Genomic DNA, 27,738 nt, shown 5'->3' with positions numbered 1-27,738 from the left:
CTAAAAGTGAAGATCAGGCTGGGGACCCAATTGGCTAAATAATAGTTCAGCAGAAAAGGATCTGGGGGTTACAGTGGATGAGAAGCTGGATATGAGTCAACTGTGGGCCCTTGTAGCCAAGAAGGCTAATGGAATATTAGGCTGCATTAGGAGGAGCATTGCCAGCAGATCTAGAGAAGTGATTATTTCCCTTTATTGGGCACTGGTGAGGCCACATTTGGAGTATTGTGTCCAGTTCTGGGCTCCCGACTACAGAAAGGATGTGGATTCATTGGAGAGGGTCCAGCAGAGGGCAATTCAATGAGCTCCTGAGGTCTCTTCCAGCTCTAGGATTCTGTGATCTTAAGGACAATGAAAGGTTCCTGGAGAGGTGTGGCAAACTTTTAGGAGTAAATGTGGGTAGAAGTGACAGACAACACCCTCCTCCCTAATGTTATTTTACTTGTTTAAAATTTGCCTCCAAACAGGGAGATTTTGGCTGATTTAAGTCTCTGCAACAGAGATTACTTGTCTAGTTCTTTGGATAGAACATCCTACCGAAGTTTAAAATATTTCTCTTTACCTATCATTTCAGACATAACTGTTAACTGTTTTAAGGTAGAAATATAATCGCCTTGTCCATGTGAACTCGCTTGTTAAAAGTGCTTTTATTTCAAATTTCAGATGACATTTCCCAGGTACCAGTTTCTTTACAGTGTGTCAAACCGGTTGCTGATCGGGCAAATCCCAGAATAGGAATTGGAATGCTAGCGTTTAGTCCAGATAACTGTTTTCTGGCAACCAAAAATGGTTAGTACCTAATGGACTATATGTTAAAGGGAAACCCTTTTGGTTTTGTTTAGGTCTTGTGTTTGTACTATAAATATACAAGTATATTTGTATTCAAGTCACAGCTAGTGTCCCAGTTGGGATTGAGGCTCCATTGGGATAGCACAGAGGAACTTCAACCTTTACCATAAACCACTAAGCTGTAGAACCAGTTATTAATTGCTGCTCCTGGTGAGGCATGAATTTATAACCTTGGCTTTAAGTATGATGTGGTAAAATATCTCCCTTCAAAATGTGGCTAATTAAGTAAACGTGTAACTGCTGAAAATCTGATAGGCAGCAGTGTGAGTGGGGCGCAGATGGTTCCCTGGGACCTGTGGTAAGTGGGGGAGTCAGCTTTTAAGACGGCAGCCTGTGTGTAATCATGAAGGTTAACAGTGTACACAGTTAAACTTTCCCATCCCTACTATTTACCTTAGCTCACTATATAAAATCTTAGCTAAAATCAATCTCTTTTCTCCTTCCCTGTGCAAAAGTCACTTTCAGAATTTCTCAGAACATTAGTAATTAATTTTGCATTAGCAAGAACTATGGAGGTTTTGGACTTTTTCATGTAACCTTTTTCCCTCAGTAGATTGGAACTCTGTCAATACAGCATTTCTGATGCTAAATGGTTGTTGATCAAAGGGGAAAAAATTATAAAATTGGTAGAAGGGCACAGTCTTAATCCAGTTCCTAGCTGAGAAATGTTCACATGACAAGACCCACCCAGAGTGGCATCTCTATCTAGTTTTAGAAAAGCCAGTTGTTTTGTCTTGGTGGCAATTTCTCCGAAGCGAGGATGAAGGCACAGTGCCAAGATACTGCTGTACAGGTTGAACCTCTCTGGTCCGGTAACATCCATGGCCCAGGAAGATTTGTTAGCCATATGTCTGTTTATCACGGATGTGGCCAAGTTTCCCAGAGTCCCATAAAGTTTGTTTACAGTCCCCAGTCCTGACTCTGTGTTCTGTGCTGTTATTTAGCTCTAATTAATCCTTAAATGTCTTCTGAGAGCCCAGTCAGCAGTGGAAGTGTTGGTAATGCTGCTAGACCACATTGATCTCCCGTGGTCTGACAAATTCTCTGGTTTGGCACTGGTTGGGTCCTGAGGATGCCAGACTAGAGAGGTTCAACCTGTATTGGTACTTTAAAATTGAAAGCCCTCTGTGCACAATCGCCATTACTTAAGTGATTGTAAGGTTATGAATCAAAGCTAGTTGTTCAGACTAGGGATGTAAAAAGAGGAGTTGAATAGTTGACTACCCGATAAGCCTTGGCTAATTGGGTAGTTGAGTCGACAATTCGCATTTCCATCCCTCTCCTGCTGTCTCTATCAGGGGAAGCAGGAGCTAGTGCTGGGGGGGAGGAGGTAGGTGGGTGTGGAGGGGGATGAGGCACAGTCAAGCTGGGTCTTGGACCTACTCCTGCTGCAGCCCTGCAGTTTAAATATAGTAGGAACAGGGCTGCCTGCATGCCCAGCTCCTACTACATTTAAACTGCAGGGCTGCAGCGACCCCTTATCAACTAATCGTGTACTCAATACAGATTGCATCGAGTACACAATTAGTCATTTACTCACTGCTTAACATCCCGAGTTCACTCTTCCACACCAATGTTACAAGCAGTAGTGTAGAGATGTTTTTGTTAGTGAGGCCCATTTAATGGGACATAATATGGTGACATTGTACTGTGTCTTTACAGCAGTCTCAATTTCCCTTGCCATTTCCAACAGATAACATTCCTAATGCCATCTGGATCTGGGATGTTCAAAAGCTGAAACTGTTTGTAGTCTTAGAGCAGTTGTATGCTGTCCAGTTTTTCCAGTGGGATCCATGTCAACCTCGACTTGCCATTTGCACTGGGAATAGCAAAGTGTACCTGTGGTCCCCAGCAGGGTGCGTGTCAGTGCAGGTACCAATGGAAGGTAAGGCTGCCTAAAATTACTGCTGCATGTCAGAATAATTAGTTTGTTTAATGTATATAAATGATTGTACTTTTAGTGATTAAAGTGGTCAAAACATCGTTATTTCAGTCATAAGTTTTTGGTACTTAGTCACAATCCCTTGATTGTAGGGAATATATGGGAAGAATAGCACAAAGTTTACATCAAGATTATTCAATTATTGCCCTCACATGATAATTGACGTGTAAATAGAAGCACTTTAAGGCGTTGCTTTCATATTTGTAATACCAAATGCTGAAACTGGAACTGTACAGAAATACCAGAAGCTCCACAAAGTAACAAAATCTGAATCTTAAATTCATTCTGAAAAGGCAGGGTTTTTCCAGCATGCAGGTGCATAGGAAGATCTTTCAGTTGCCTGGCATTATTAGCTAATTACTTAAGCCAAGATAGAAAAGATAGGTGTAAACTTTTTCTTCCATGGAATAATTACCACTGCAGTGTAAGGGCTGTGAATTTTTGTAACAGTTATTAGTTTTGTGACATTTACTTTCATGATATAGTCGTGCTCAAGTACAGTGGTATGTGCAGTACAAAATTGTTTGCTTGAGCTGATCTCTTACTGAGGAATCACTAAGATACTCCAAGTAAGAGAAGACTTCTGGAATAGAATATTGTAACTTTTGATTTCTTGCTGCTGCTTTGCTTTTTATCTGCAGGTGACTTCCAGGTCCTCTCGCTTTGCTGGCACTCTAATGGGGACTCCATGGCACTCCTGAGTAAAGATCATTTTTGCATGTGCTACTTGGAAAGAGGAGAGGGAAAATAAGAGCAGATAAAGGAATTCTCCTTCTGCACCCCATAAGGCTAGAAAAGCCTACTATGCAAATAGACCTTTGTAAAGAAGTGCTGCTATATCTATATGGAACAGATAAGAGAAGGCAGGCTCACATTGTTCAGTACGAAGAGATTTTGTACTAATAGCGAATCTTATGTTTGGGGGAGTAAGAAGACTCCCTTGTGTGAATTACTGTGACAGTTGAATGAAGTATGTTTGACAAAATAATTTAGCCCTTTGATTTTGCAACTAAAATTGTGGCAACCAGTAGTCTGGATTTTAGAAGCTCAAGGACTCGAAATTTGTCTATTTTCTCAAGTGGTATCTGTTTGTAAATAGTGTATAGAAATTATTTAATTTGTATAAATGTCAATAAACATTTTGATAGCTTCTGCTAGTGTGGCTATCATCTTTCAGCCCAGCACTCCCTTAAATGTTGATTTTTCCATATTAATAATCTACACTAGAACTGAGGTTTGAAATGGACATGTACATATCACTGTTGCTGTCATCCTGACTTCAAGTGGGTAGTGGCTAATGAGGGGGAAATCTCGCTCCCCTGGGGTACAGAGCCCCCAGAAGGGTTCGAGGCTGGAGGTCAAATCAGTGAGGCAGGAAAGAAACCTAAAAGAGAAAACTTTATGATGCATGCATGCAGGCTGTCACTTCCAAGAGTGAAGCAGCAGCCCTCACAGACAGATTCAGGTATCCTTTATACAGAATGCTTAGACAGTTCAGTTGTGGATTGTTCTTCTTTAACATATCAAAGTCTCAGCAGAAGTACTCTGAGACTTCTGTTCACCCCAGGAGTGCTAGAAGTAAGTTTTTACAGTACACAAAGCCACATGAGAACTTGAGTGGAGGAGTCTACAAGGCAAACTGTGACAAAGATAAGAGTTTACATGATAATTTGTGACAGACTAAGAGTATCCATGAATTTGAGATAGTCATTTGTAAGGGTCTTTGATTAGAGTTAATTTGATTCTCTCTGTTACAGGGAGAGAGGCCTGGAAAACTTTTTAACCCTTACAGCAGTTTTCTTTCAGAGAGTTTTGATTTCCTGCACAGTCCCCCCTTTAGACACAACTGGAGTTATTGGATTTTCCCCACAATTCCCCCCTTTAATACTCCTATTGGAGTATTACTCAAAGTTATTCTAGACATTCTTAGGTATTCTTCTTTTGCTGGGATGAATTCTTATCTTAGAGGGAGGTTTTCTTTATCAGTTGGGTAAATGATCCACTGCCCATTCACCCCCAGATCTTTACCAGTGCCAATATTGCTTTTAAAACATAAGGGAAACATAAGGGAAGCATTCCCTGATGGATGTAATGCTTGAGTAAGGGGAATCTCTGAGGCAATTAGATTTTTATGCCAAATCTGCCTGTTCCCCCCCATGACTATGTACTTTTGGCACAGTGTTATCATTCTGGGCATTTACCCACTCCCGCTCTCCTGTAGAGTACTGACTACCAGTAGATCTGAATTTTAGGGGTCTGGTCCACAGGGAGGCAGGAGTTGGGATAAACTGTAATGGTAAAAGGCCTTCAGAGCCTTTTATAAGCTGTTCACATATCCAACAGTCACTGGTATTGGTGAGGGACACAACCTTTTGCAGGGCTTCCCAATAAGGGTGAGGAAAGTTATATACTAAGGCTATTCTGACTACTAAAAGAAGGAAAACAATCCCCATCTTATTATAGTATCTTAAGTCTCTAAAGTAGAAAGGATAATAATAATATAGTAATTATCTAGCAACTAGCAAAGCAGTCTTTTAACTAAACTTAATCAGTTAGTATTGTTTGGCTTGCCTCTGCAGGCACTCTTCGAGATTTCGTAGTCTCTTAGTTCACTCAGTACTGGAATGGATTCCCCTTGCTATGGGGCGCCAGGCTCACCTGTAGGTCTTTGCTGGCACAGTCCTACCTCTCAGGTTGTACCTCGAAGCTCCTGGTGGAGGCTGGTTTGGTAACAGTCTGGTTTGAGAGTCTGCCGCCTCGGTCCGCTGAACCTCGTCCTCAGGTGATTCCTCCAGGGAGGGGTCCTGGGTGACGGGGTCAATCAGCTCTGTTGGATCTGCAGTTCGGCGTACATGACTTGCGTGGATCCACGAGGGGCACTCCTTCACTTTTACTGCTGTGTGGGTGATGAACAGCACTTGGAACGGTCCTTTCCACCGGGCTGTCAGGGAATTCTTTCTGCGATGTTCCTTCACGAACACGTAGTCGCCTGGTTGGATGTTGTGGCACGGTACATCAGTAGGTACTGGGAGGGCTTCCTTTACCTGCAGATGCAAGCTCTTCTAACCGTCATTTTATGTCTAGGTTTTTTTCTTTCTGTGTGGCTGCTAGCCTGTGGGCCTCCTGCAACATTAAACTGCTTACAAATCACACATGAATTAGATATTCTTGAGACAGCTTCTAGGTGCACGCCTGGGGCGTACCATTGTTTTGGGATTTGTGAGGCCACCCCCCTTTTGCTCATGTGTGTCATTTGATGAGACACCTGAGCAAGCAGCCGTGTGAGAGATTTTTGGGGCGACTGGGCAGCCATCAGGTGCACCCATTATCCCAGCTGGGGATAAGGAGCAGCCTGCTTTCTCCCAAAGGTTTTTCTCTGCAGGTTGAGCAGCTTGCTGTAGTTCTATCAGGTCCTGCAAAGAAACAGGGAGGGAAAGAGAGACCAGAATCTGAAAGGGAGCCAGAGGTCCATGTTCTGCTGCATGTCTGGCGGCTGCATCAGCATTCCCATTACCCAGAGAAACAGGATCAATGGCACCTGTGTGGGCCGGGCAATGGGTAATAGAGAGGGATGTGGGTAGCTGAATAGCATCAAGGAGTTGGGAGATAAGGGGACCATGAGAGATAGCAGAGCCAGAAGAGGTAAGGAAACCTTGTTGTTTCCAAATTTGTCCTGTGGCATGACAGACAGAGAAAGCATACTTTGAGTCAGTATAAATGGCAGCAGACTGTCCGGAAGCTAAAAGGCAAGCACGAATTAAAGCGATGAGCTCAGCAGACTGAGCTGATTTTGATTCCTGGAAGAGAAAAGAACCTCTAAAACATTATTATCTGAGACCACTGCATATCCAGCCTTTAGTTTACCAACTGAATTTCTTTTACATGAGCCATCAGTATACAATACAAGATCTGCATTTTCCAGCGGTTGATCAGACAAATTTTTGGGGAGGTTTTACACAGTGCTCAAGCAATTCTTCACAGTTATGGGTATGTGCTTTAACATTAGAGGGTAAAGGAGAAAAAGTAGCTGGGTTAAGTACATTACATCTTTGAATTACCACATTTGGGAAGAGAGGATAACATTCTTATACAGGGTTTGTCTCTGAACAGATAGGTGCTGAGTGCGGTGTCGCTGTAAGAGAGCAGAGACAGCATGAGGGACCTGTAAGATAATGCTGTGGCCTAATGTGACAGGTTGGGCCTTTTTAAAGTAATTCAGCAGCAGCTGCAACTGCCCTCAGACAAAGTGGGAACCCACGGGCTACTGAGTCCAGTGTTGCAGAAAAATAAGCTACTGGACGAGGTGTGGGCCCAAGGGGCTGACAGAGAACTCCAGCTGCAATTCCATCCTGTTCATGACAAAACAGAGTAAAAGGCTTGCTATAATTAGGTAAGCCCACTGTGCAGAAGAGTTTTAAGGGAAAGGAAAGCAGATTCACATTCTGGGGACCAGGTCACTGGGTCAGGAGCTAAGATTAAGAGTAGAATAGTAAGGGGCCTGGTGAGTCCAGAAAAGTTAGGAATCCATTGTCTGCAATATCCTGCAGTACCCAGAAATTTGTATACCTGACTTTGGTGAAAGGGTGAGGAATGAAAAAAAAACTTGTGAGATTCACTCAGGTGTTAACTGGCGGCCATCTCCTGAAAGTAAATGTCCTAAGTACTGAACTCTTTGTTTTACAAACTACAATTTGGCTTTGGAAGCCTTGTGACCCTTATTAGCAAGACACTTTAACACATAGGAGGTATCAGTTTTTTACATCTTTCCTCAGTTTCACTAGCAATTAGCACATCATCAACATACTGAACTAACACAGAACTGCAGGGAAAAGAGATAGAATTAAGGTCAGCTTTTTTAAAAACTGAGAAAACAGAGTAGGGCTTTTACAATAACTTTACAAAAACATGTCCAGGTTAATTGATGACCCTGAAAGGAAAAGGCAAAGAGAAATTGGGAATTCTTATGCACTGGAATAGAAAAGAAGGCAGAACATAAATCTATTACAGAAAACCAGGTTAGGTACTACTGGAAATCTAGGGATTACAAACTTATTAATGACTCTTAGGTCTTCTACAAATCTATAGATTTGCTTTTTCACAGGTAGTATAGGTGTATTACATGGTGAAGTTGTATAAACAAGTATCCCTTGTTTAAGGAGGGAGAGATTACAGGCTTAATGCCCTCTTGTGCCTCCCTAGCCAATAGATACAGGGCTACCCTTGGGAAAGGCTTGTTGTGTTTGTATGTTATTTGCACTGGTGTTGCAGAGGCTAGCAACCCCACTTCATTCACATGGGCTGCCCACAATGTCTCTGGGACATCTGAGAGGTCCAGGAGGGGTGTATGTCCTGAGGTCTCATCAGATTCCTCAGAGTAGTAATGCCATCCAATTTGGAGCCTGATAGGGGGAAGGTCAACAAATATCCCTTCCTCTCTACAGAGAAGGTTTGCACCCAATTTACACAACAAGTCAGGTCCCATAAGGTTTACAAGAGAAAAGGGAGATAACAGGAAAGAATGTTCAGCTGACAAGGGTCCAAAGCGGGTGGGGGTGCAGATGGCACATCTGGGGAATCAAGCTGTTTCTTTAGAGTAGCCAATTCTTGCTGCAGCTTCAATAGAATCTTTTTTTGCTAGCCATAATGCTCTGATTTTTTTTACTGCCACATCCTCCCAGAGGCACCAATATTCCATCTGGTTAGGATGTTTTTCCTCGAGGAAAACTCTAAGATAAGCAAGCTTTTGTAAGTCAAAGCTCTAGTTGCCATTTATTCTGGGAATTCCCCTGAGTATAGCCATTCCAAATGCTCAATAATTCCTTAAGTCTCCTTAGTTTCAAACCTGCAGGCAATACCTAGCTGACTGATCATCTGAGACAAGGGAGTCCCAGGCTGTGAGAAACCTTTTCTCTCAGTAGGAGACAGACTTGAGGGAGCAATCTTATCCATGTTAGCACTGTCTTGTCCAAGGACAGCACAGGAGCCCAACAGTACTACCCTCTCCAAGGATAGCACAGGCGTCCAGCAACACTACCCTCTCCAAGGATAGTGTGGGAGTCCACACAAACTGTCAGCTTCACTCACACTCCTTATGTGCCGGGGGAAACCGCCCTTGCTTTCATCAGCTGTGCAGTGACACTGACAGCACTGGTGCGGCTGCGGTCCCACTCCGGACTTCACTCACTCAAAACCATGTGCTTGGACTCGCCACCAATCAGTCAGCAACAACAACAACAACAACAAAATCCAACCCCTATTTGGCTATACCCAGTGTTTTCGTTTTAAGTTTCCCTCAAGCCTCTTAACAAAAAATTTTAAGTAAAAGATGACTCTTACCGCCAGCTGGTCCAGCTGGTGACGAGAACAGGGAGGCGGACCGGGGGATTTTAAATGGATCCCTTACCCTCCAGATGCGCGCTGTAGTCCGTTCCCATTCCCCGTCATCAGCCTTTCCAACTGGAGTTCCAAGCCATCCCACTCCTGACACCAAATTGAGGGGGAAATCTCGCTCCCCTGGGGTACAGAGCCCCCAGAAGGGTTCGAGGCTGGAGGTCAAATCAGTGAGGCAGGAAAGAAACCTAAAAGAGAAAACTTTATGATGCATGCATGCAGGCTGTCACTTCCAAGAGTGAAGCAGCAGCCCTCACAGACAGATTCAGGTATCCTTTATACAGAATGCTTAGACAGTTCAGTTGTGGATTGTTCTTCTTTAACATATCAAAGTCTCAGCAGAAGTACTCTGAGACTTCTGTTCACCCCAGGAGTGCTAGAAGTAAGTTTTTACAGTACACAAAGCCACATGAGAACTTGAGTGGAGGAGTCTACAAGGCAAACTGTGACAAAGATAAGAGTTTACATGATAATTTGTGACAGACTAAGAGTATCCATGAATTTGAGATAGTCATTTGTAAGGGTCTTTGATTAGAGTTAATTTGATTCTCTCTGTTACAGGGAGAGAGGCCTGGAAAACTTTTTAACCCTTACAGCAGTTTTCTTTCAGAGAGTTTTGATTTCCTGCACAGTCCCCCCTTTAGACACAACTGGAGTTATTGGATTTTCCCCACACTAACTGCACACCATTGTACATCAATCTACACTCAGTATAGTGAATGCTCTCTATTGGAATGAAACATGGAATGAAATGCATAAAGTAGTTAGACCCAGAATAATTTTAAGTAATTACTTATTGCAGTTCTGAAGAGGGAATTTTTATTATTTTAGCCATGAATAAGTAAGTCATTAAGAGCAAATATGTGAGAACCAGTTTGCTTTAGCAGCTAAGTGTTAAACTAGTATCTTATCAGAGCCTGAACAGTGTTCTCAAAATTACATGTGTTTGTAGAACAGCATTTGAAAGATGGGTGAGATTCTTGCCATTACATCCCTTCTCACAGCTGTTTCAGGGACCAGAATTAATGACAGAAACGTGGAGTATTGGAGTGGATGGAATGGAAGTAGAATTCTAGAGCTACTGGGGAGAAGGGGTCTATCTTGGTCAGCATCCTGAGTGTATAATGTATAATCTCATATATGGTTTATATCTGTATTATACAACAACTGGTATTCTACCAATTAAAAACCAGAGAACAAACATGGTTAAGTTTAATCTTTACTGAAAGATTAACAAAAGCTAGACTCTGAGAAAAGAGCTCATACTGAAAAGAACATGCAGCCTGATGCATTCCAGAGCCACATTCAAAAAGAACACATACACAAGTTAAAAGGTTTAAAAAAAAATTTCCACTGCTGCACAGCATTTCACTGGGTTGAGGGGCAGAGAATTCTTCTGATAAAATTAGATTAAGACAACTTGTATAAAGGATTAATCCACAATGAAATCTGTCATTGTAATCTCATACTGTAACTCTGTTCAGTACCTTTGTATACTGCTGCATTTATTTTCTAAAAACTTAAATGGAAGAGTTAATAAGATGGAAGTATAATACTGTGACTAAAGCTTCCCCTTTCCCCAAAATCTAAATAGCCAAATGGGTTACAAAATCCCCTTACTTTGGTACGATTCTGGTCCATGGGAAAACCCTCCCCTTCCTCCCCAAACATACATTTTTGCTAAGTATTATAAAGCAACTCAAAGTAGAATTCCCTTCTAGTTATAAAATGCTCATTCACATGTTGCATTAAAAATATCACAGGAAAGCAAAGATATCCTTTACCTGTCTTTTTAAAATATCTTGAAATAGAATAACCGAACATTTCAGACAGCTGCAAAGAGAAACTATAAATAAGATAAACCTGTACATAGTTAGATTCAGATTTGATAGCAATTTGAGACCAGTGATGAGTCGACCAATATTTCAATTTACAATTGTAACAGCACAATTCCACTAGTTAGGATTAACACTCCCATTTTGACCAAATTAGCTGTCTGTCCCTTTTTAGCAGGTCTTTAAACATTCTTGACACTGAAAATTAAATTCCTTGTTTTACTGTAGTTTAGACATTAGTACAGGTTGGACCTCTCTGGTCTGGCACCCTCAGGACCTGACCAGTCCTGAACGAGGGAATTTGCTGAACCCTGCTACAGGGGCTCCGGTCCCAGATCTAGTGGCTCTAAGCTGCCAGCCCTTCAGCCACTGAGGATCCCAGCCAGGACTCCCTGGTCCAGGAACATGTTGCTAGACGAGGGACTCATGGTTTTTGGAGATCCAACCTGTAACTTCTTAGCCAATAAAAAAGTCAATCTCAACTGCACTTGAAAGGATTTGATAGCAACATTTACATAAGAATTCAGTTGCCATGTGGCATGAACATGCTATGTATCGATACTTGATATGATATAGAATATTTGTCACAGATAATTCACACTTAGTAAGGAAAGACACTTATCCAGAAATGTAAGAGGAAATATCATTGATGACTAGACTTGCATACATTTAGTTATAGTAAGTTAAATCCAGGGTACTGTAAGAATGCAACTACCTTGTGACCCCCTAAAATTAATAGCTGACTTAGCCATCAATTGACTTCATAAGAGTAAAGTGACTGTTCTGTGAAATGGTCACTTTCTGTAACTAACCAATCCCTTTTTATCCTTGCAATTGATTTGTTTTCTATCTTGTGGTGAGTTCTCCCAAATCTTTCCCCACAATACTCATCTCAAATCACTATCCCTTAGATTAGATTGATTACAATTAATTTAAAATCCAATTTTGCCTCTTGTCATGGAGTAGCCAAGCTTGGCCTCATTGGTGATGAAAGACATCAATCCCACGTAAGTTTCAATAAGAAGAGGACGCTCCAGCACTAGCACGCCATTGGCTCTCCCTGGCAATGGACACTCTTTGTGGGCTTTCTTCACAGCTTGGATTAATTGAGTCTTAAAATCCTCCAGCTGGAGGGGAAAAAAATTAAATATACTTGAGCTACTTTTGACAGCTTAATATTTTTCCATTATTTGAAAATCTATTGCTAGTTTGCCTATGCAGACAAAATTATACATAAGAGCCACTGCTACAGAAACAGATTACAACTTTAGATAAGCGTAAGTATACATATATCTTATAACAAGTTCTGCATGCTAGCATTTACTGTTGCAAGTTGTCTCAAATAACCTGCTTTCCTAAACACAAGAGATGTTTGCATAAAGATTGGCTATAACAGTGGTCCCCAATCTTTTGGGGCTGCCGGGCGCCCAGGCGCGGGGTCCACGCATGCGCCGCGCGCCTGGGGTGCAAGAACGGCTCAGGCCAGCTCTGGTCACTAGGCGGGTGCCCGTGGGCACCGCGTTGGGAACCACTGAGCTATAATAATTTTTTGTAATAAGCGCTTAGCTCTGTCAACTACTGATAAGGTAAATAAACAGATACTTTCATCTGAAGAGCTCTCCTTTAAAAAAAAAATCCAAGAGTCAATGAAGCACAGGTGCACACGTAAGAGGGGTTTATATTGTAACTACATATCATTTACTAGGATTCTTCTTGAATTACAAACTACAAATATTTTAGGTAAAGCCTAGACCACCTTCCAGGAAAGAAGCTTGATAGAACTGGACCTGTTGTTTTAAGGAAATGTTTTCCTCTTTCAGCTTCAACCCATTTTGTAAACTTGGAAATCACTGCAACCTCACTTTCGCTATGGGTGTGTCTACACAGCAAAGTTATTTTGGAATAACAGCCGTTATTCTGAAATAACTATGCGAATGTCTACCCAGCAATTCTGTTATTTCAAAATTATTTTGAAATAACGGACAGCTTATTCTGACTTCTGTAAATCTCATTCTACAAAGAATAACACCTATTCCAAAATAGCTATTTCGAAATAGCCCTTCACCAGGGCCATTCTAAAATATTCTTCCTGGGGCTCTAAATCAAGATAGCACGTCTACATTAGGGAAGCCTGTTTTGGACTAATTTTGAGGCTTTCCTGCAGTGTAGACGTGCTATTTTGAAATAACTGGTGCACATGATTTGAAGAGTCAACAAGACTCAACTGATACTACCCTGCCGAAATAAATGAAGGCACAGAAAAAGCTTGGCTAGTGTCTTTACAGCTAATATTTTCATCATCATACCATCTTTTGAAAGTGACAAATTCTTAAGAATTGTATCCAACTTAAATTATCAACATGGTCATATCTTATACAGCATAGAAAATATCCTTACTTGGCAAAGGGATGCAATCTTCTCATCAACATTTGCCATTGGATGTTCCGTAAAAGTTGCATAGGGCACATTTGTGGACCATGGATTCCATCTGTTTATGAAGGACGCACGGCTTTGCTTATCCCATTGAATTCGAATACCAATGCCTTCTCGCCTAACAAATTTGAAGACACCACATATTTGATAGGGCAGACCTTAAAGCTCTTTACAGGACAGGTTAATTAGAAATGGCTCCAAGAAAGTTTAACACCCAAATGAAAGCTACAAGGTCCATTTTAGAATTTTAAAGTTTTTCTAACATAGTAATAAGCAGTCTCTAAATACAGGTGGTCCCAGAGTTACAAATGCATCGACTAATGACCGTTCGTCCTTACGACCAACGTCCCATTAAGGCGGTCCCCGAGTTACGAAAGCGATTCGCACTTAAACAGCGTGGTCACATTTAAATGAATGGGGTCCGACTTACAAACAGATCGAGTTACGACCCAGTGTTTGGTACGTAACTCATTCGTAAGTCGGGGACTATCTGTATCAGCATAAATAAAATACTGTGAACAGTTATTTATATTAGCTCCCAAATTAAGCAAAGATGGTTTTAATGTTTAAGTTGTATGAAAAAGTTAAGTTATTAAAGTAAACATGTGGCCCTACCACATTTATATTCATACAATGTATTACATTCTGGTCTATGGTAAGACTAATATTCAATAATCAGATTTACAAGTTTCTAATATGCTAACAACGAACAACTGCACACTTGCTATGGTTGTTGTTGAAGACTAATAGCCTTAACAGTATAAACAAATAGTCCTGTGGCACCTTACAGACTAATAGATTTATTGGAGCATAAGCTTTCATGGACAAAGATCCACTTCATCAGATGCATGTAGTGGGAATTCCAGAGGAAGCTATAAATATACAGGCACATGAAAAGTACCAATCAAGAGGAAGGCCAGAGATAATGAGGTCAATTCAGTCAGGGAGAATGTGGCTCAATTTTAGCAGCTGATGTGGAGGTGTGAACACCAAGAGAGGAGAAACTGCCTTTGTAATTGGCTAGCCCTTCAGTCTTTGTTCAATACTACACTGATAGTGTCAAATTTGCAAATGAATTGTAGCTCTGCAGTTTCTCTTTGAAGTTTGTTTTTGAAGTTTTTGTTGAAGGATTGCTACTTTTAAATCTGCTACTGTGTGTCCAGTGAGATTGAAGTGTTCTCCTACAGGTTTTTGTATGTTACCATTCCTGATATCTGATTTGTCTGTTTATTCTTTTAGGTAGAGACTGTCCATTTTGACCAATATATGGCACAGGGGCATTGCTGGCACATGATAGCATATATTACATTGGTAGATGTGCAGGTGAAGCTGATGTGGTTAGGTCCCGTGATGATATCGCTGGTGTAGATTTCTGTAAAGGGAAATCCTGTTTTACTAATCTATTAGAGTTCTTTGAAGGGGTTAACAAACATGCGGACAAGGGGGATCCAGTAGATATAGTATACTTGGATTTTCAGAAAGCCTTTGACAAGGTCCCTCACCAAAGGCTCTTGTGTAAATTACATGGCCATGGGATAAAAGGGAAGGTCCTTTCTTGGATTGAGAACTGGCTAAAAGACAGGAAACAAAGGGTAGGAATAAATGGTAAATTTTCAGATTGGAGAGGGGTAACTAGTGGTGTCCCCCAAGGGTCAGTCCTGGGACCAATCCTTTTCAACTTATTCATAAATGATCTGGAGAAAGGGGTAAGCAGTGAGGTAGTAAAGTTTGCAGATGATACCAAACTGTTTAGGATAGTCAAGACAGAAGCAGACTGTGAGGGACTCCAAGAAGATCTCACCAAACTGAGTGATTGGGCAACAAAATGGCAAATGAAATTTAATGTGGATAAGTGTAAAGTAACGCACATCGGGAAAAATAACCCCAACTATACGTACAGTATGATGGGGGCTAATTTGGCTACGACAAATCAGGAAAGAGATCTTGGAATTATCGTGGACAGTTCTCTGAAAACTTCCACACAGTGTGCAGCGGCGGTCAAAAAGGCAAATAGGATGCTAGGAATTATTAGGAAAGGGATAGAAAATAAGACCCAGAACATCTTACTGCCCCTGTATAAAACTATGGTACGCCCCCATCTTGAATACTGTGTACAGATATGGTCTCCTCACCTCAAAAAAGATATTTTGGCCTTGGAAAGGGTTCAGAAAAGGGCAACTAAAATGATTAGGGGTTTGGAACGGGTCCCATATGAGGAGAAGTTAAAGCGACTGGGACTTTTCAGTTTAGAAAAGAGGAGACTGAGGGGGGATATGATAGAGGTCTATAAAATCATGAGTGGTGTGGAGAGGGCTGATAAAGAAAAGTTATTTATTAGTTCCCATAATAGAAGAACTAGAGGACACCAAATGAAATTAATGGGTAGCAGGTTTAAAACTAATAAAAGGAAGTTCTTCTTCACACAGCGTGTTTTCAACCTGTGGAACTCCTTGCCAGAGGAGGCGGTGAAGGCTAGAACTATAATAGAGTTTAAAGAGAAGCTGGATAAATTCATGGAGGTTAGGTCCATAAAAGGCTATTAGCCAGGGGATAAAATGGTGTCATTGGCCTCTGTTTGTCAGAGGCTGGAGAGGGATGGCAGGAGACAAATCGCTTGATCATTGTCTTCGGTCCACCCTCTCTGGGGCACCTGGTGCTGGTCACTGTTGGCAAACAGGCTACCGGGCTAGATGGACCTTTGGTCTGACCCAGTACGGCCGTTCTTATGTTCTTATGTAGATATGTGGCCAGAGTTGGCACCGAGGTTTGTTGCAGGGATTGGTTCCTGATTGGTGCGGTGTAAAGTTGCTGGTGAGAATTTGCTTCAGATTGCCAGGCTGGCTGTAGGCAAGGACTGGCTTGCCTCCTAAGGTCTGCGAGAATGAGGGATTATTGTCTAGGATGGGTTGGAGATCAGTGTTCGAGAGGTTTTAGCTGGGGACTGTAGGTGATGGCCAGTGGTGTTCTGTTAACAGAAACTGCAGAGCTACAATTCATTTGCAAATTTGACACTATCAGTTTAGGATTAAACAGACTCTGAATGGCTAGCTAACTACAAAAGCAATTTCTCCTCTCCTGGTGTTCACACCTCCACATCAGCTGCTAGAAGTGGTCCACATCCTCCCTGACTGAATTGACCTAGTTATCTCTGGCCTTCCTCTTGATTGGCCTTACTCTTTTCTTTTCATGTGCCTGTATATTTATAGCTGCCTCTGGAATTTCCACTACATGCATCTGACGAAGTGGGTCTTTGCCCATGAAAGCTTATGCTCCAATAAATCTGTTAGTCTATAAGGTTCTACAAGACTTCTTGTTGTTTATGCAGATTCAGACTAACATGGCTACCTCTCTGATACTTAACAGTATAGTTAACTTTAAAAAAAAAAGTCAATCCTTACTTATTCAGTGATTTAGATGGGAATTCAAATTCTCCAACCGAAATAGTGTCAACTGCATTAAGTGATATTCTAGTAACCTGCTGGCACTGTAAGCTGATGAAGTCATATTTACAGATCAGAAGGGACCAGTCAGTGATAAGAACCAGACGCTCCTTCTCATTGTTCCAGTGGTCAACTCTGATAAGAAAAATGGAAGATTACCACAGTTTTTACTATCCACCTTGAAATTATTACCTAAAAACATGTAGTTTCACTAATACAATGGCAACTGAGAATTATTTAAACAGCAGTATTATTCTGTAGAAAATTATAATGGTGCTGTATTTCCCATTCATGGCCATTTTTGTATAGGATTGACAATAAAAGCATGTTTCAAATATTGACTCTTTAGAAGCTTTTAGCAGAAGATAGAGTTGATGTTTTTACAAAATTCTTTGAAAATAAAACTAAGGAGTCCTGGCACTCCCTTGTCTGTCTCTGCAAACACAATAAGGATGTTAAATATCACATAATAAGGTAATTGTGTAACACTGACCAGCTCTGCAGTATAAAGCTAAGTGAAGCTGCCTCCCTGGGAGTGTAAACTGCAGCCCAGCTCCCTGGGAGGCGACATTGTTAACCAATAAGCAGCTGCTTATCCATTAAACAGTCATTTACACTCAAACATCCCCAATATAGACTAAGACATGTACCCCTCAAAGAACTTTGTATTAACAGTCCTAAGCGATTAGCTACCCAGCCTATGAAATGTCAGCTACAACTGCTTACAGCCTTACTGACCTTCTGCCAGTTCAGTGCTTACTAGCAGGCACAGGATTGAAATTGATGAATTTCCTTGCTCTGTGAAGTGACTGGAGCTGAAGAACTGAGCATAGAGCTATAGTTTCATCCCTCTCAACACAGTTTAGGAAAGTTATCAGATGTTAACAAGACAAGTTATTGCAGCCTTTATTTTAATAGGACTAATGTTGGAGTCTTACCAAACTTGAGAATCCCTTTCAAACAATTATTTGCTTGGGCTTTTGATAAAGTCAGGTCTGTGATGTCTTTTCCAGTACTAAAACACAAGGTGGATGAGGTAAGACTTTTTGAGCACAACTATACTGCGTTTACTAGGTTTAAATTGATTAGCAATTGTATTTATAAGTAAATCATAGATGGTAGATCAGCTGAGGAGAGTTCTGGATATACTAGTAACTAAGACTAAGATTTTACAAATTGAGTCAATATACAAATGTATAAAACATTTAGTAAAGAGTAAAAATTTGGTTAAGATAAATGTTCCTGGATTAACTATATACTAAAGCCATGATTTTCCTACTAGCTTTACACAGCAAAGCAATACTCCAATTACATGTATGTTTCACATAGAGCATTTTCAAGTGGTGTGCAAATCCAGGAAAAAAAAAATCTTGTCCTAAACAGCTAAGTCCCCTTTGTCTATTAGTATTGCTACTTACTCAGTGAGCAACCACACACTTTGCACCTCTCCATCTTCAGTGGGCATCACAACAACACGAATCTCATTTACGGCCTGCTCTATAGTTCCAGGCTAAATCAAAAAGAGAATCTGTTTATATTTATCTTTACATATTCATGTTTGATATGTCTTATGTTATTTAACATGTGAAGAGTTATTCTATATCACTTACCCACCAAGACCAGCCTGAGAGATTTGAGGGAGACCTAGCCAAGTTACTGTAATCGGCTGCTAGTCCAGGCCTGGGCAAACTACAGCCCATGAGCCACATCTGGCCTGCTAAGCCATGAGATCTGGCTAACGGAGGCAGCGGGGAGCCCCAGATAGGCTCCCCAGCTTGCCCCGCACACAGTGTAGAAACATGGGTTTCTGTTTTAAAACTGGAGGGGAAGTTTTAGGAGCTACCCCACCCCCAGCACATTCCTATTGGCTGGTACCTGGCAGAAATCAGCCAATGGGAGCTGCTTGTTAGAACAGACAGCTAAGAAGAATCATTCCCCTCCCCCCACCTATTCATGAAGCACACAGCCAGGTAGGCTGAGTGGGAAACATTTTAAACTGCAGGCAGGCAAGTTTGGCAGCTGACAAGTAAGTCTCTTGGCCACAGCCTGCTTCTGGCACCCCAGCCCTTTCCTGCCCCAATTCTTTGCCTTCCCCCTCAACATACCCAAACCCTCTGTCCCCCTCCCACACCCTCTCCCAGCTCTGGCACCCCAATCTCCTGCCCCAGATCACAATTCCCTCCTATCCCAGGTCACATCCCAAACCCCTGCCCTAGGTCACAACCACCTGCTTCAACCCAACTCCCTCCTAGACTCTAGTCTCCCCCCTGTACCCCAACCTCCATTCCAGGCCTCACATCTCCTTCATTAATATCATAGCAGACTGCAACCCTCACTCACTATCCAAGATCTTGGAGTGGCCCCCCCCCCCCCCCCCCATCAAAGATTATTACCCACCCTGTGTCCTCCAGGCTTTCCTCCATCTCAAGCAATGGGACCTGTGTCTTCCTATATTCCAACGGATCTCTCCGTTTTGAACCATTCTGGCATTTGCCATCCTTGCCCCAGTAACTGACCCCACCCCCTAGGGCAGGTATGTGGGGGGGCTGGGTCCCTGACCATTGTCCCCAGGGATTGGGTTCCTCTACGGCAGGGGCGCCAGCAACATAAACGTGGCCACCCCCGCTCAGCCCCAACGTGCGTGTAGCCCAGGGCCCGCTCCGATCCCCCCCATCGCCAACCCCAGCCACTGGGGGACACGCCCCCTGGGAATCCATCTCGCCCCGCCCCCCGGACAAGGGGAGAAGGGGGCGGGGCGGCCCGCGGGCCGGGCGGAAGGGGGCGGGGCGGCCCGCGGGCCGGGCGGAAGGGGGCGGGGCGGCCCGCGGGCCGGGCGGAAGGGGGCGGGGCGGCCCGCGGGCCGGGCGGAAGGGGGCGGGGCGGCCCGCGGGCCGGGCGGAAGGGGGCGGGGCGGCCCGCGGGCCGGGGCCCACCCGGAAGACGAAGTACTCCTTCAGGCGGCCGCCGCGCGTCGGGTTGCGCACGCTGAGGGGCCGCAGGGTGCGGCGGGGCGGCAGCGAGTCCCCGGGCGGCCCGAAGGGCACGTCGGCTTCGGCCGGCACCAGCAGCGCCGCGCCCCCGGCGGGACCCGCGTCCGGGCCGCCCTCCTCCGCGTCCCGCAGCTGCAGCATCGCCGCGGGCTCCGCGTCCCGTCCCTTCCGCTTCCGGCTCGGCCTGGGCCCGCCCCTTCCGGTTCCGGCCTGGCGGGGGGGAGGGGGTGCAGCAGGGTGGGGCGGGGACAAGGGGGGTGTAACGAGGGGTAGGGGTAGGAGGGCAGGGACAAGGGGGGTGTAACGAGGGGGAGGGGTAGGAGGGCAGGGACAAGGGGGGTGTAACAGGAGGGGGAGGGGTAGGAGGGCAGGGACAAGGGGGGGTGTAACGAGGGGGAGGGGTAGGAGGGCGGGGACAAGGGGGGGTGTAACGAGGGGGAGGGGTAGGAGGGCGGGGACAAGGGGGGGTGTAATGAGGGGGAGGGGTAGGAGGGCGGGGACAAGGGGGGGTGTAACGAGGGGGAGGGGTAGGAGGGCGGGGACAAGGGGGGGTGTAATGAGGGGGAGGGGTAGGAGGGCGGGGACAAGGGGGGGTGTAATGAGGGGGAGGGGTAGGAGGGCGGGGACAAGGGGGGTGTAACGAGGGGGAGGGGTAGGAGGGCGGGGACAAGGGGGGGTGTAACGAGGGGGAGGGGTAGGAGGGCGGGGACAAGGGGGGGTGTAACGAGGGGGAGGGGTAGGAGGGCGGGGACAAGGGGGGGTGTAATGAGGGGGAGGGGTAGGAGGGCGGGGACAAGGGGGGGTGTAACGAGGGGGAGGGGTAGGAGGGCAGGGACAAGGGGGGTGTAACAGGAGGGGGAAAAGGGGGTAGAAGGGCGGGGACAAGGGGCAGGGGTGGAACAGGAGGGGGAGATGTGAGAGAGGAAGGCATGAGGGGAGCTGCAGAGGGGAGGGGAGAGGAGGAAGAGCTGGGCCATCCCTGCTGTTCAACATACACTGCTGTGTAGTGCCATTTGAGGCACTAAATTGCCCCAGATTTCATGGTGCCCTATGCAGCTGCGTATCGGCTCTGGTGGCCAGCCCCGTACCCTGGCTGGCTCATCACGGGCTGTGCCCAGCCACCGCTCGCCAGGTGACAGCAAGCGGCGTGAATGCAGGCAGGAGGACTGAGACGCAGCAGAGGCGACCGCACAGCCGGCGGGAGAAGGGAAAACATCACTTCTCTGTGGCCAGCTACGCGGCTGCCCCTGCTCCCCCGAGTCCTCCAGCCTGCTCTTGCCACCCCTGTGAGGCTGTTTGGTGAGCCTCCATCCTGGCCCTGTATCTCTGGGCCTGCCCCCCACAGCTTCCTCTCCTGCAAGTTACCCCTGCGGAGCTGTTCTGTCTGTATGGCAGTAGCATTGGTGGGGATGGCCCTGCGAAAGAGTAATTAATTCCCCAGCAATCAATCTCCCCTCTGCATAGTGCTAGCTGAGGGCTTCTCCCGCAGCCAGTCATGGCCCGGTTGCAAGGTGGAGGGATAGAGGGGTTGGTGGAGCCCAGGATTGAAGCTGGTGTGAAGAGGGGTTGGGGGCTCAGTGCGAACTGCATCCAACGAGCAGTCAGTAGAGCTGGTTGGAAAATGTCCATCAAATCTCAGTTGAAAATGGGAAAGAGGTTCCCTGCAAATGTTACCCTGTCTAGCCAGCAACAGTGTTCAGCCCAGGCCTGCTGGCAGCAATTCCAGGCCGTGGGGCAGAACAATCAGTGGATTCCCTTGCATGCCTGCGTGGATGTGATCCCCCCAACATTTGGGTGGTGCTCTGCCTGCACTGCCTGGTGCCCCGAGAGCCGCTGACTGCACTGCTGGCTGCACAGTTCTGGCATGGCCACAGCTTCCACATGCCCAACTGGTAGGCTTGCCAACTGCCTGATCACACAAACCCAAAGACCCTTGCCACGCCCCTGTCTTCCCCTTCTCTGAGGCCCTGCCAGCACTCCGCCCCCCCCCAGTCACTCACTCACTCACTCTCCCCTACTCTCACTTTCACCAGGCTGGAGGAGGGGTTTGGGAGGGGTGCAGGGTGCACACTCTGGGAAGGAGCTTGGGGAAGGGAAGGGGCTCTGGGAGGGAGGTGTGGGATCTGACCTGGGGCAGAGGATGGGGTTCAGGAAAAGTGAGGGGATCAGCACTTCAGATGGCTCCCAAAAGTGATCAGCACACCCCTCTGGCAGCGGTTCTTAGGTGGGGAGGTCCAGGGGGTTTCCACTTACCGCCTCCCACCAGCATTGCCACCAGAGCTCCCATTGGCCACCATTTAGGCTAATGGGAGCTGTGGAATTGGCACTCAGTGCGGGGGCAGCATGGTGAAACCCCACCCCCAGGGGCCACAGGAATGTGTTGTGTCAGCGGTGAGCAGCAAGGGCGGACGGGAAGACTGTCTTAGCGCCAGTGCGCTGCGGGGGGTCACGGCGGCGGTTGGAGGCCCCATGGCAATTGGTCCCTGTAGCCCCCTGTGGGAAGGCCTGGTTCTATCCTCTCCATTTCACAGGTCCTTTTTTCTGATGTCAATAATCTACAATGGAGACTGTTCCAGAGTGTGGTCTGTGGATATGCCCTACCTTCTTTAATGCACACGTGTAGCCCGACCCGATTAGCAGTACCGAATGGGCTGGCTCAGGATGGACAATCACCAGCTGGGATGGAACCGTGAGACCCTCTCTGTATTAAAGATCTGGCCTGGATGATTTTGACCAGATTTATTTAATGTATGTGAGTTTGGTCTTTGGATTCTTAATAAGTTGCCAATTAACTTCTGGTCTGGGCAGAATGTGGGCATCTAACATATGGGAATATCTGGTATCCCACATGGCTGTGGATGTAAAGGGGTTTTGGGTTTCAAATCTCGGACTTGTCCCCTTTCTGTTTCCTCATAATGAGGTGTATCAGTGCAGTGCGCTAGGGTGGGAGAGGCGATGTAAACTGTATGGAGAACAAGTGTTGAAAAAATACTGTGTGTCATAAAAGCAATAAACAAATTCTATATCGAGAGACTGGAAAAGCATGTTGGGAAAATTACTTCAGATGCAGCACCAGGCACAGGTTATTTAAAAAAAAACAAAAAAAAACAGCTGGGCGTGCCATTTTTACTGGCACATTTCCCAGTGTTCTTATTTACTGAGGTTTATAAGACATGTGGTTTAAAACACGAAGCTAAGGAAGCTGTCGGCTGCAGTGCTTAAATTCATGGGGCATAGTTACAGGGTGTGATTACAGAATATTGCTGCCATCTACAGCCCAGATCCTGCCATGTCCCTACCGGTTGGGAGAGACTTGCTTCTCTCTCCTCAGTAGGGAACTGTTGCTGTCGCTGTGGGAGAAGTGCCCGTTCCCTAGCCAGGCAGCTCTGTGCGCTGAGTCCTGAGCCCCTGGCTGGGCGGGGCTCATTAAACAGCCGCGGGGCTGTGCTGTCGCAAAGCTTAGAGGGAACCTTGGCGGTCAGACTCACGGGCCAGCTTGCAGGGGAAGAAAATGGTTCTGCAGGCTGCTGTGCCCTTTCTCCCACCCTGGCTGGGGGAACGGCAGTGCAGGAAACCTCTCGCCTGGAGGTTTTCCCCGATGCTCCCACTGGCTGGAATGATGGCCAAAGGGAGCAGCAGTGGGTGGTGCTTGGGAGTGATGGGAGTCATGGAGCCAGGTAAGTGTCCCCATCCTCTTCATGACCACCATCCCCCTCCTGTATCATCCCTCCCGCCAGACCCCGCCACTCCCAGGCCGCTTCTGCACCCTACCTCCCAGCTAGACCCCACTTCCCAACCCACTCCTGCACCCATTTTATCATCATGGGTGGCTGGCTGGAGACTGCAGAAAGGTCTGTGTTGAGCAGGGTGGGGCCAAAAAGTTTGAGAACCGCTGTTCCTGGAGTGTTTGTCTCTTGAAAGTGGGACATACGCTTACAAATCACATAGGTGCTTTTGAAAATTTTGCAGTTCATCTCAAAACACACTATTGAGTTAAATAAAATATACTCGAGGGAGAAGGAGAAATGAAAAGGGTTGAGCAGGGGAGTAAATAATGGTTTTGGATGAGATTTGAAGAGTTGGAAATCAGAGTCACGTCTATGAAGCTTGTTTCCATATGGCAGGAGCTACAGGGGAGATCATCATGGAGACAATTTAGAGCCGCGGTCACCAACCAGTAGATTGCGATCTACCGGTAGATCTCAGGGGCTCTAAGAGTAGCTCTTGAGCCCTCTCTGAACTGCGCGCCTGCGCAGTACATTTACATTTGATTTCCTCATTTGAGGAGCAGCTACTCACCGAGCAACAACACAGGTGAGTAGCTGCGAGGAATGGTGGGAGCTGGGAGGGCTGAAACACCCCAGCAAGCTGACTGTGGCTTTCAGCAAGTGATGGACAGGAGAATAGAGAGGGCGGGGCTTCAAAGAAGGGGCGGTGCGGTAAATCTTCGCCTGTTCTGAGACTTAAAAAGTGATCTTGGGTGTAAAAAGGTTGGAGACCACTGATTTAGAGGCATCAGGATTGAGACACACTGGCACCAGGGTACTGTGGGAGAGAAGTTGCCCATCTTGTATTTTTTTTCAGTCTGTCTTTGAAATAAAATAGGAATTGGCTTTCCCTTTAATTTGGGTTTTATAATCAGCCATTTTGAAAGATACATTGCGAATGAGAATGTTTGTATTAAAAAGACATTGTTTGAACCCTCGGGGACAATTTTTTCCTTTCTTTTTGTTAAAATTGATCACATTTCTATCAGTAGAGGGCAGTAAAACTCATCACACCCATCCTGGAAATGCTGGATTCAGTGAGAAAACCAGCTTCTGCTTTTCTGTAAGTAACACTGAGATTACATTACCTACTGTGCTCCAGTGCTTATTTATTTTATCATTCTTATTAATAAGAAATCTGATATGCATCAGTTAATAATCAGATATAATATACAATTTACATTGAATTGGAGGGGAAAGCATAACAAATTGAGCAATTATCAAATTACCCTAAGTGTAAGTATTCCAAGAAGAAATGATAATACCATTTATATGGCATGTGTCATCTATACAGGTTGAACCTCTCTAGTCCGGCACCCTTGGGACCTGACCAGCTCCAAACCATGGGAGGTCAATATTGTCTAGCAGCATTACCAACACTTCCACTGCTTACTGGGCTCTGAGAAGACATTCAGCGGTAAATCAGAACTAAATAACAGCACAGAACACTGAGACCCAGGACTGGTGGCTGTAAACAAACTTTATGGGACCACGGGAAACTTAACCACACCCATCATAATTAAATAACCCATTCGGCTAACTAAAATCATGCCGGACCACGGATGTTGCTGGACCAGAGTGCCAGATTAGAGAGGTTCAGCCTGTACATCTTAAAGAGGTTACAAAGCTGGGTAAGTATCACTGTTCTTATTTTTCACAGAATAAGTGATTTACTCAAGGTCACCTAGTGAGTAGAACTTTTAAGTCCAGAATGCTCTACACGGGACCATGTTTCATCTATTTGAGAGTCAAGATTAAATAGCTCTGGGTATCCAAGTATTTAATTTTTTCCAGTTCCTTGTTTGCAGATTCTGGATATACTGTTTGTCAGCCCGTATTGTAACTCTTCTACCTTTTCCAGGGTTACTATTTTTTGTGCCTGAAGAAGACATTTTTAGCAGACGGATACACTAGAAGACAGTAAAAACTGAAAACACCTTCAAGAGACTTGATGCAGAGCATTTAGGATTTCAGACAATGATCTTTCACGTGTTCCTTAAGTTAAGTCCATTCTTGAAACTCTTATTCATCCCCTTATTTATGGACGTGTCCCCATAGTCTTCGCTAAACCTATGAATGTAAGGGTTGTAGATTTGACCTCGTGTTCAATAACATTAACTGCCAAACCTTGGGTGTTTAAACCAGGGCTTTCTCCATTGTAGAATCATCTTCTCTTCCCAGACAACCCTACATGGAGGTCAGAGGATGACCTTAACTCCCATCCTCGGTACAAAAGTCAGCCTAGAGGATATTCAGACTGTGTCACTTGAGCTCTGAATTAGGAAGGTAAACTTGTAGCTGGAATAATTTCTCTTTCTTGTTCTTCTCCGCTTTCCTCTGCCTTTGTGTCTCTTCAGCGGGAGCCACGGTCCCCTTTTCATGCTTGGTGGAAGTAACTGTGACTCCCTAAAAGCCCGAATTTGTTCTTATAAACTGCTTGTGCCTTCCAAATACAGAAGAGGGCGCTCGCTACTAAAAAGTATGTTATCCGAAAACTGAACTCTGCTTGTGTATTGTTACATTGTGTTAGAGCCAGCCGTGAAAGTAACGTGTAGTTTCTTACAGGCCCTGTCCTATTGCAACCTGGTCCCTGCCAGCTCTTTAAATAGCTCCGTGCTGGCTTTTGCCGCAACTCAGCCAGCAAGTGTTGCTGGAGCTGCGCACCAGGGCGCACCCGCTTCCTTTCACCTCGGTTTAGTGCATTGCAATTGCGGTTTCTCTTAGTTTTTCACAGCCCCAGGAGTCAGACACCTCATGTCCCCCAAAGCTTCGAATGTCTGTCCATAGTCAAAAGGACAGTGGAATTCTTTGCAGGTGCATGAAGGAATGGGCTCCGGGGCAAAGCGAAGAGAGTACAGTTCAGACTCCCTAAGGCTGGGAATATCCAGAGAATGGTTTTGTTAACCATTACAGTATGATTCCACTACAGAAAAGCAACTTTGTAAGAATGGGGCTCTCACGGGATGGCTGGCCTCTCTCCAATTGACCAGCTGCTGTCCGGCTAAGGTTGTGGGGTAGCTATTAAGTGATTTGCATGTAGAAGGCCTGGAGAGTGAGAACGGCCCCGAGTCCCTGTGACAGAGCAAGGCCGTGGGAGCGCTGAGAGAGGTGAGGGAAAAGCCTTTAGGAACTTGTGCCACGCTGGACAGGGGAAGCAACTTTATCTTGTTGGTTCTGTTTCCGTTTTCTGGGCCCTGAGGCAAGGTCCTGAAAAGAGACTCTGAAGTGGCCTCGATCCTTCCTGAGCAGGTGAGTGAAGCCAGCAGCACAGAGGCACCTTCGGCTCCCTATTTGGATCCAGAATCAGAGCTGTTCTGCGGGACTCCAGTAAGTCTGCATTGCTCTGGACTCCCTGGAACCCTGAGAACAGCACAGGCAGGAGCAAGCCATGGTCTGGTTTTTGTGCATCATCACCAGAATTGTTTACGAAGTACCCGTTGCAGGAGTGTGATGCCCTGATCAGCTCCAGTTGCATTAATGGCCCGATTCGTTCTCATTCAGCTCCTAGGTCCTGATGCTGCAAAGGGTTGTCAGGTTACCTTTAGCCCCATGGAAATGAACACAGCTACTATGATCATATAATTAAACACGTGTAAATGTTTTTTAGAAACGGGACCTTAGTGAAGACAGTTTGGCAGCAAAGGTTTAACTGAGTACAGACTGTGTAGATATGGCTAGAAATCGGAAGACAGAAAATATTTATTATCTGTATAAAAATCCACGGTGTACCTACGCCTTGAATCTTGTGTGCAGTTCTGGCCCCTCCATCTCCGAAAAGACATATGAGAATTGGGGAAAGTACAAGAATGACTATTAGGGGTGTGGGACAGCTTCCATAGGAGGAGAGTTTAAAAAAGATTTGGACTGGATGGAGATAGGATAGAGGACTAAAGCATCACGAGTGGTGAAGAAAAAGTAAATTAGGAGGTGCTATTTACCCTTTCACATAACACAAGAATTAGGGGTCACCCAATTAAATCAATAGACAGCAGGTTTAAAAGAAACCTAAGGGAGTACTTCTTCACACAGTGCAGTCAGCCTGTGGAACTCCTTGCCGGAGGATGTTGTGAAGGCCAAAAGTACAATTGGGTT

General features: G+C 45.2%; 2 protein-coding genes across 2 annotated transcripts in view; one reads left to right on the top strand and one right to left on the bottom strand.

Annotated features, from left to right (window-relative positions):
- Nucleotides 1–3,941, top strand: part of WRAP73 (WD repeat containing, antisense to TP73) — a 35,309-nt gene extending 31,368 nt beyond the window's left edge. Inside the window, exons 10-12 of the mRNA XM_075906622.1 lie at nucleotides 664–789; nucleotides 2,543–2,734; nucleotides 3,433–3,941. Coding sequence (XP_075762737.1) covers nucleotides 664–789; nucleotides 2,543–2,734; nucleotides 3,433–3,542 — 428 coding nt within the window. The 3' untranslated portion in view covers nucleotides 3,543–3,941. The remainder of the gene's footprint in view (nucleotides 1–663; nucleotides 790–2,542; nucleotides 2,735–3,432) is intronic.
- Nucleotides 3,942–10,387: 6,446 nt separating this feature from the next.
- On the bottom strand, nucleotides 10,388–20,070 carry TPRG1L (tumor protein p63 regulated 1 like). Its single transcript, XM_075906623.1, has 5 exons — nucleotides 19,823–20,070; nucleotides 18,308–18,399; nucleotides 16,848–17,024; nucleotides 13,414–13,567; nucleotides 10,388–12,143 (listed from the first exon to the last, which is right to left on the bottom strand). The coding sequence occupies exons 1-5, from the start codon at nucleotides 20,018–20,020 to the stop codon at nucleotides 11,949–11,951; spliced, it is 816 nt and encodes a 271-aa protein (XP_075762738.1). The 5' UTR covers nucleotides 20,021–20,070; the 3' UTR covers nucleotides 10,388–11,948.
- Nucleotides 20,071–27,738: the final 7,668 nt, after the last annotated feature.

The sequence above is a fragment of the Pelodiscus sinensis genome, chromosome 23 (genome assembly GCF_049634645.1).
Source record: "Pelodiscus sinensis isolate JC-2024 chromosome 23, ASM4963464v1, whole genome shotgun sequence".
NCBI classification, from domain to species: domain Eukaryota; kingdom Metazoa; phylum Chordata; order Testudines; family Trionychidae; genus Pelodiscus; species Pelodiscus sinensis.
This window is presented reverse-complemented; position numbering and strand designations above follow the sequence as displayed.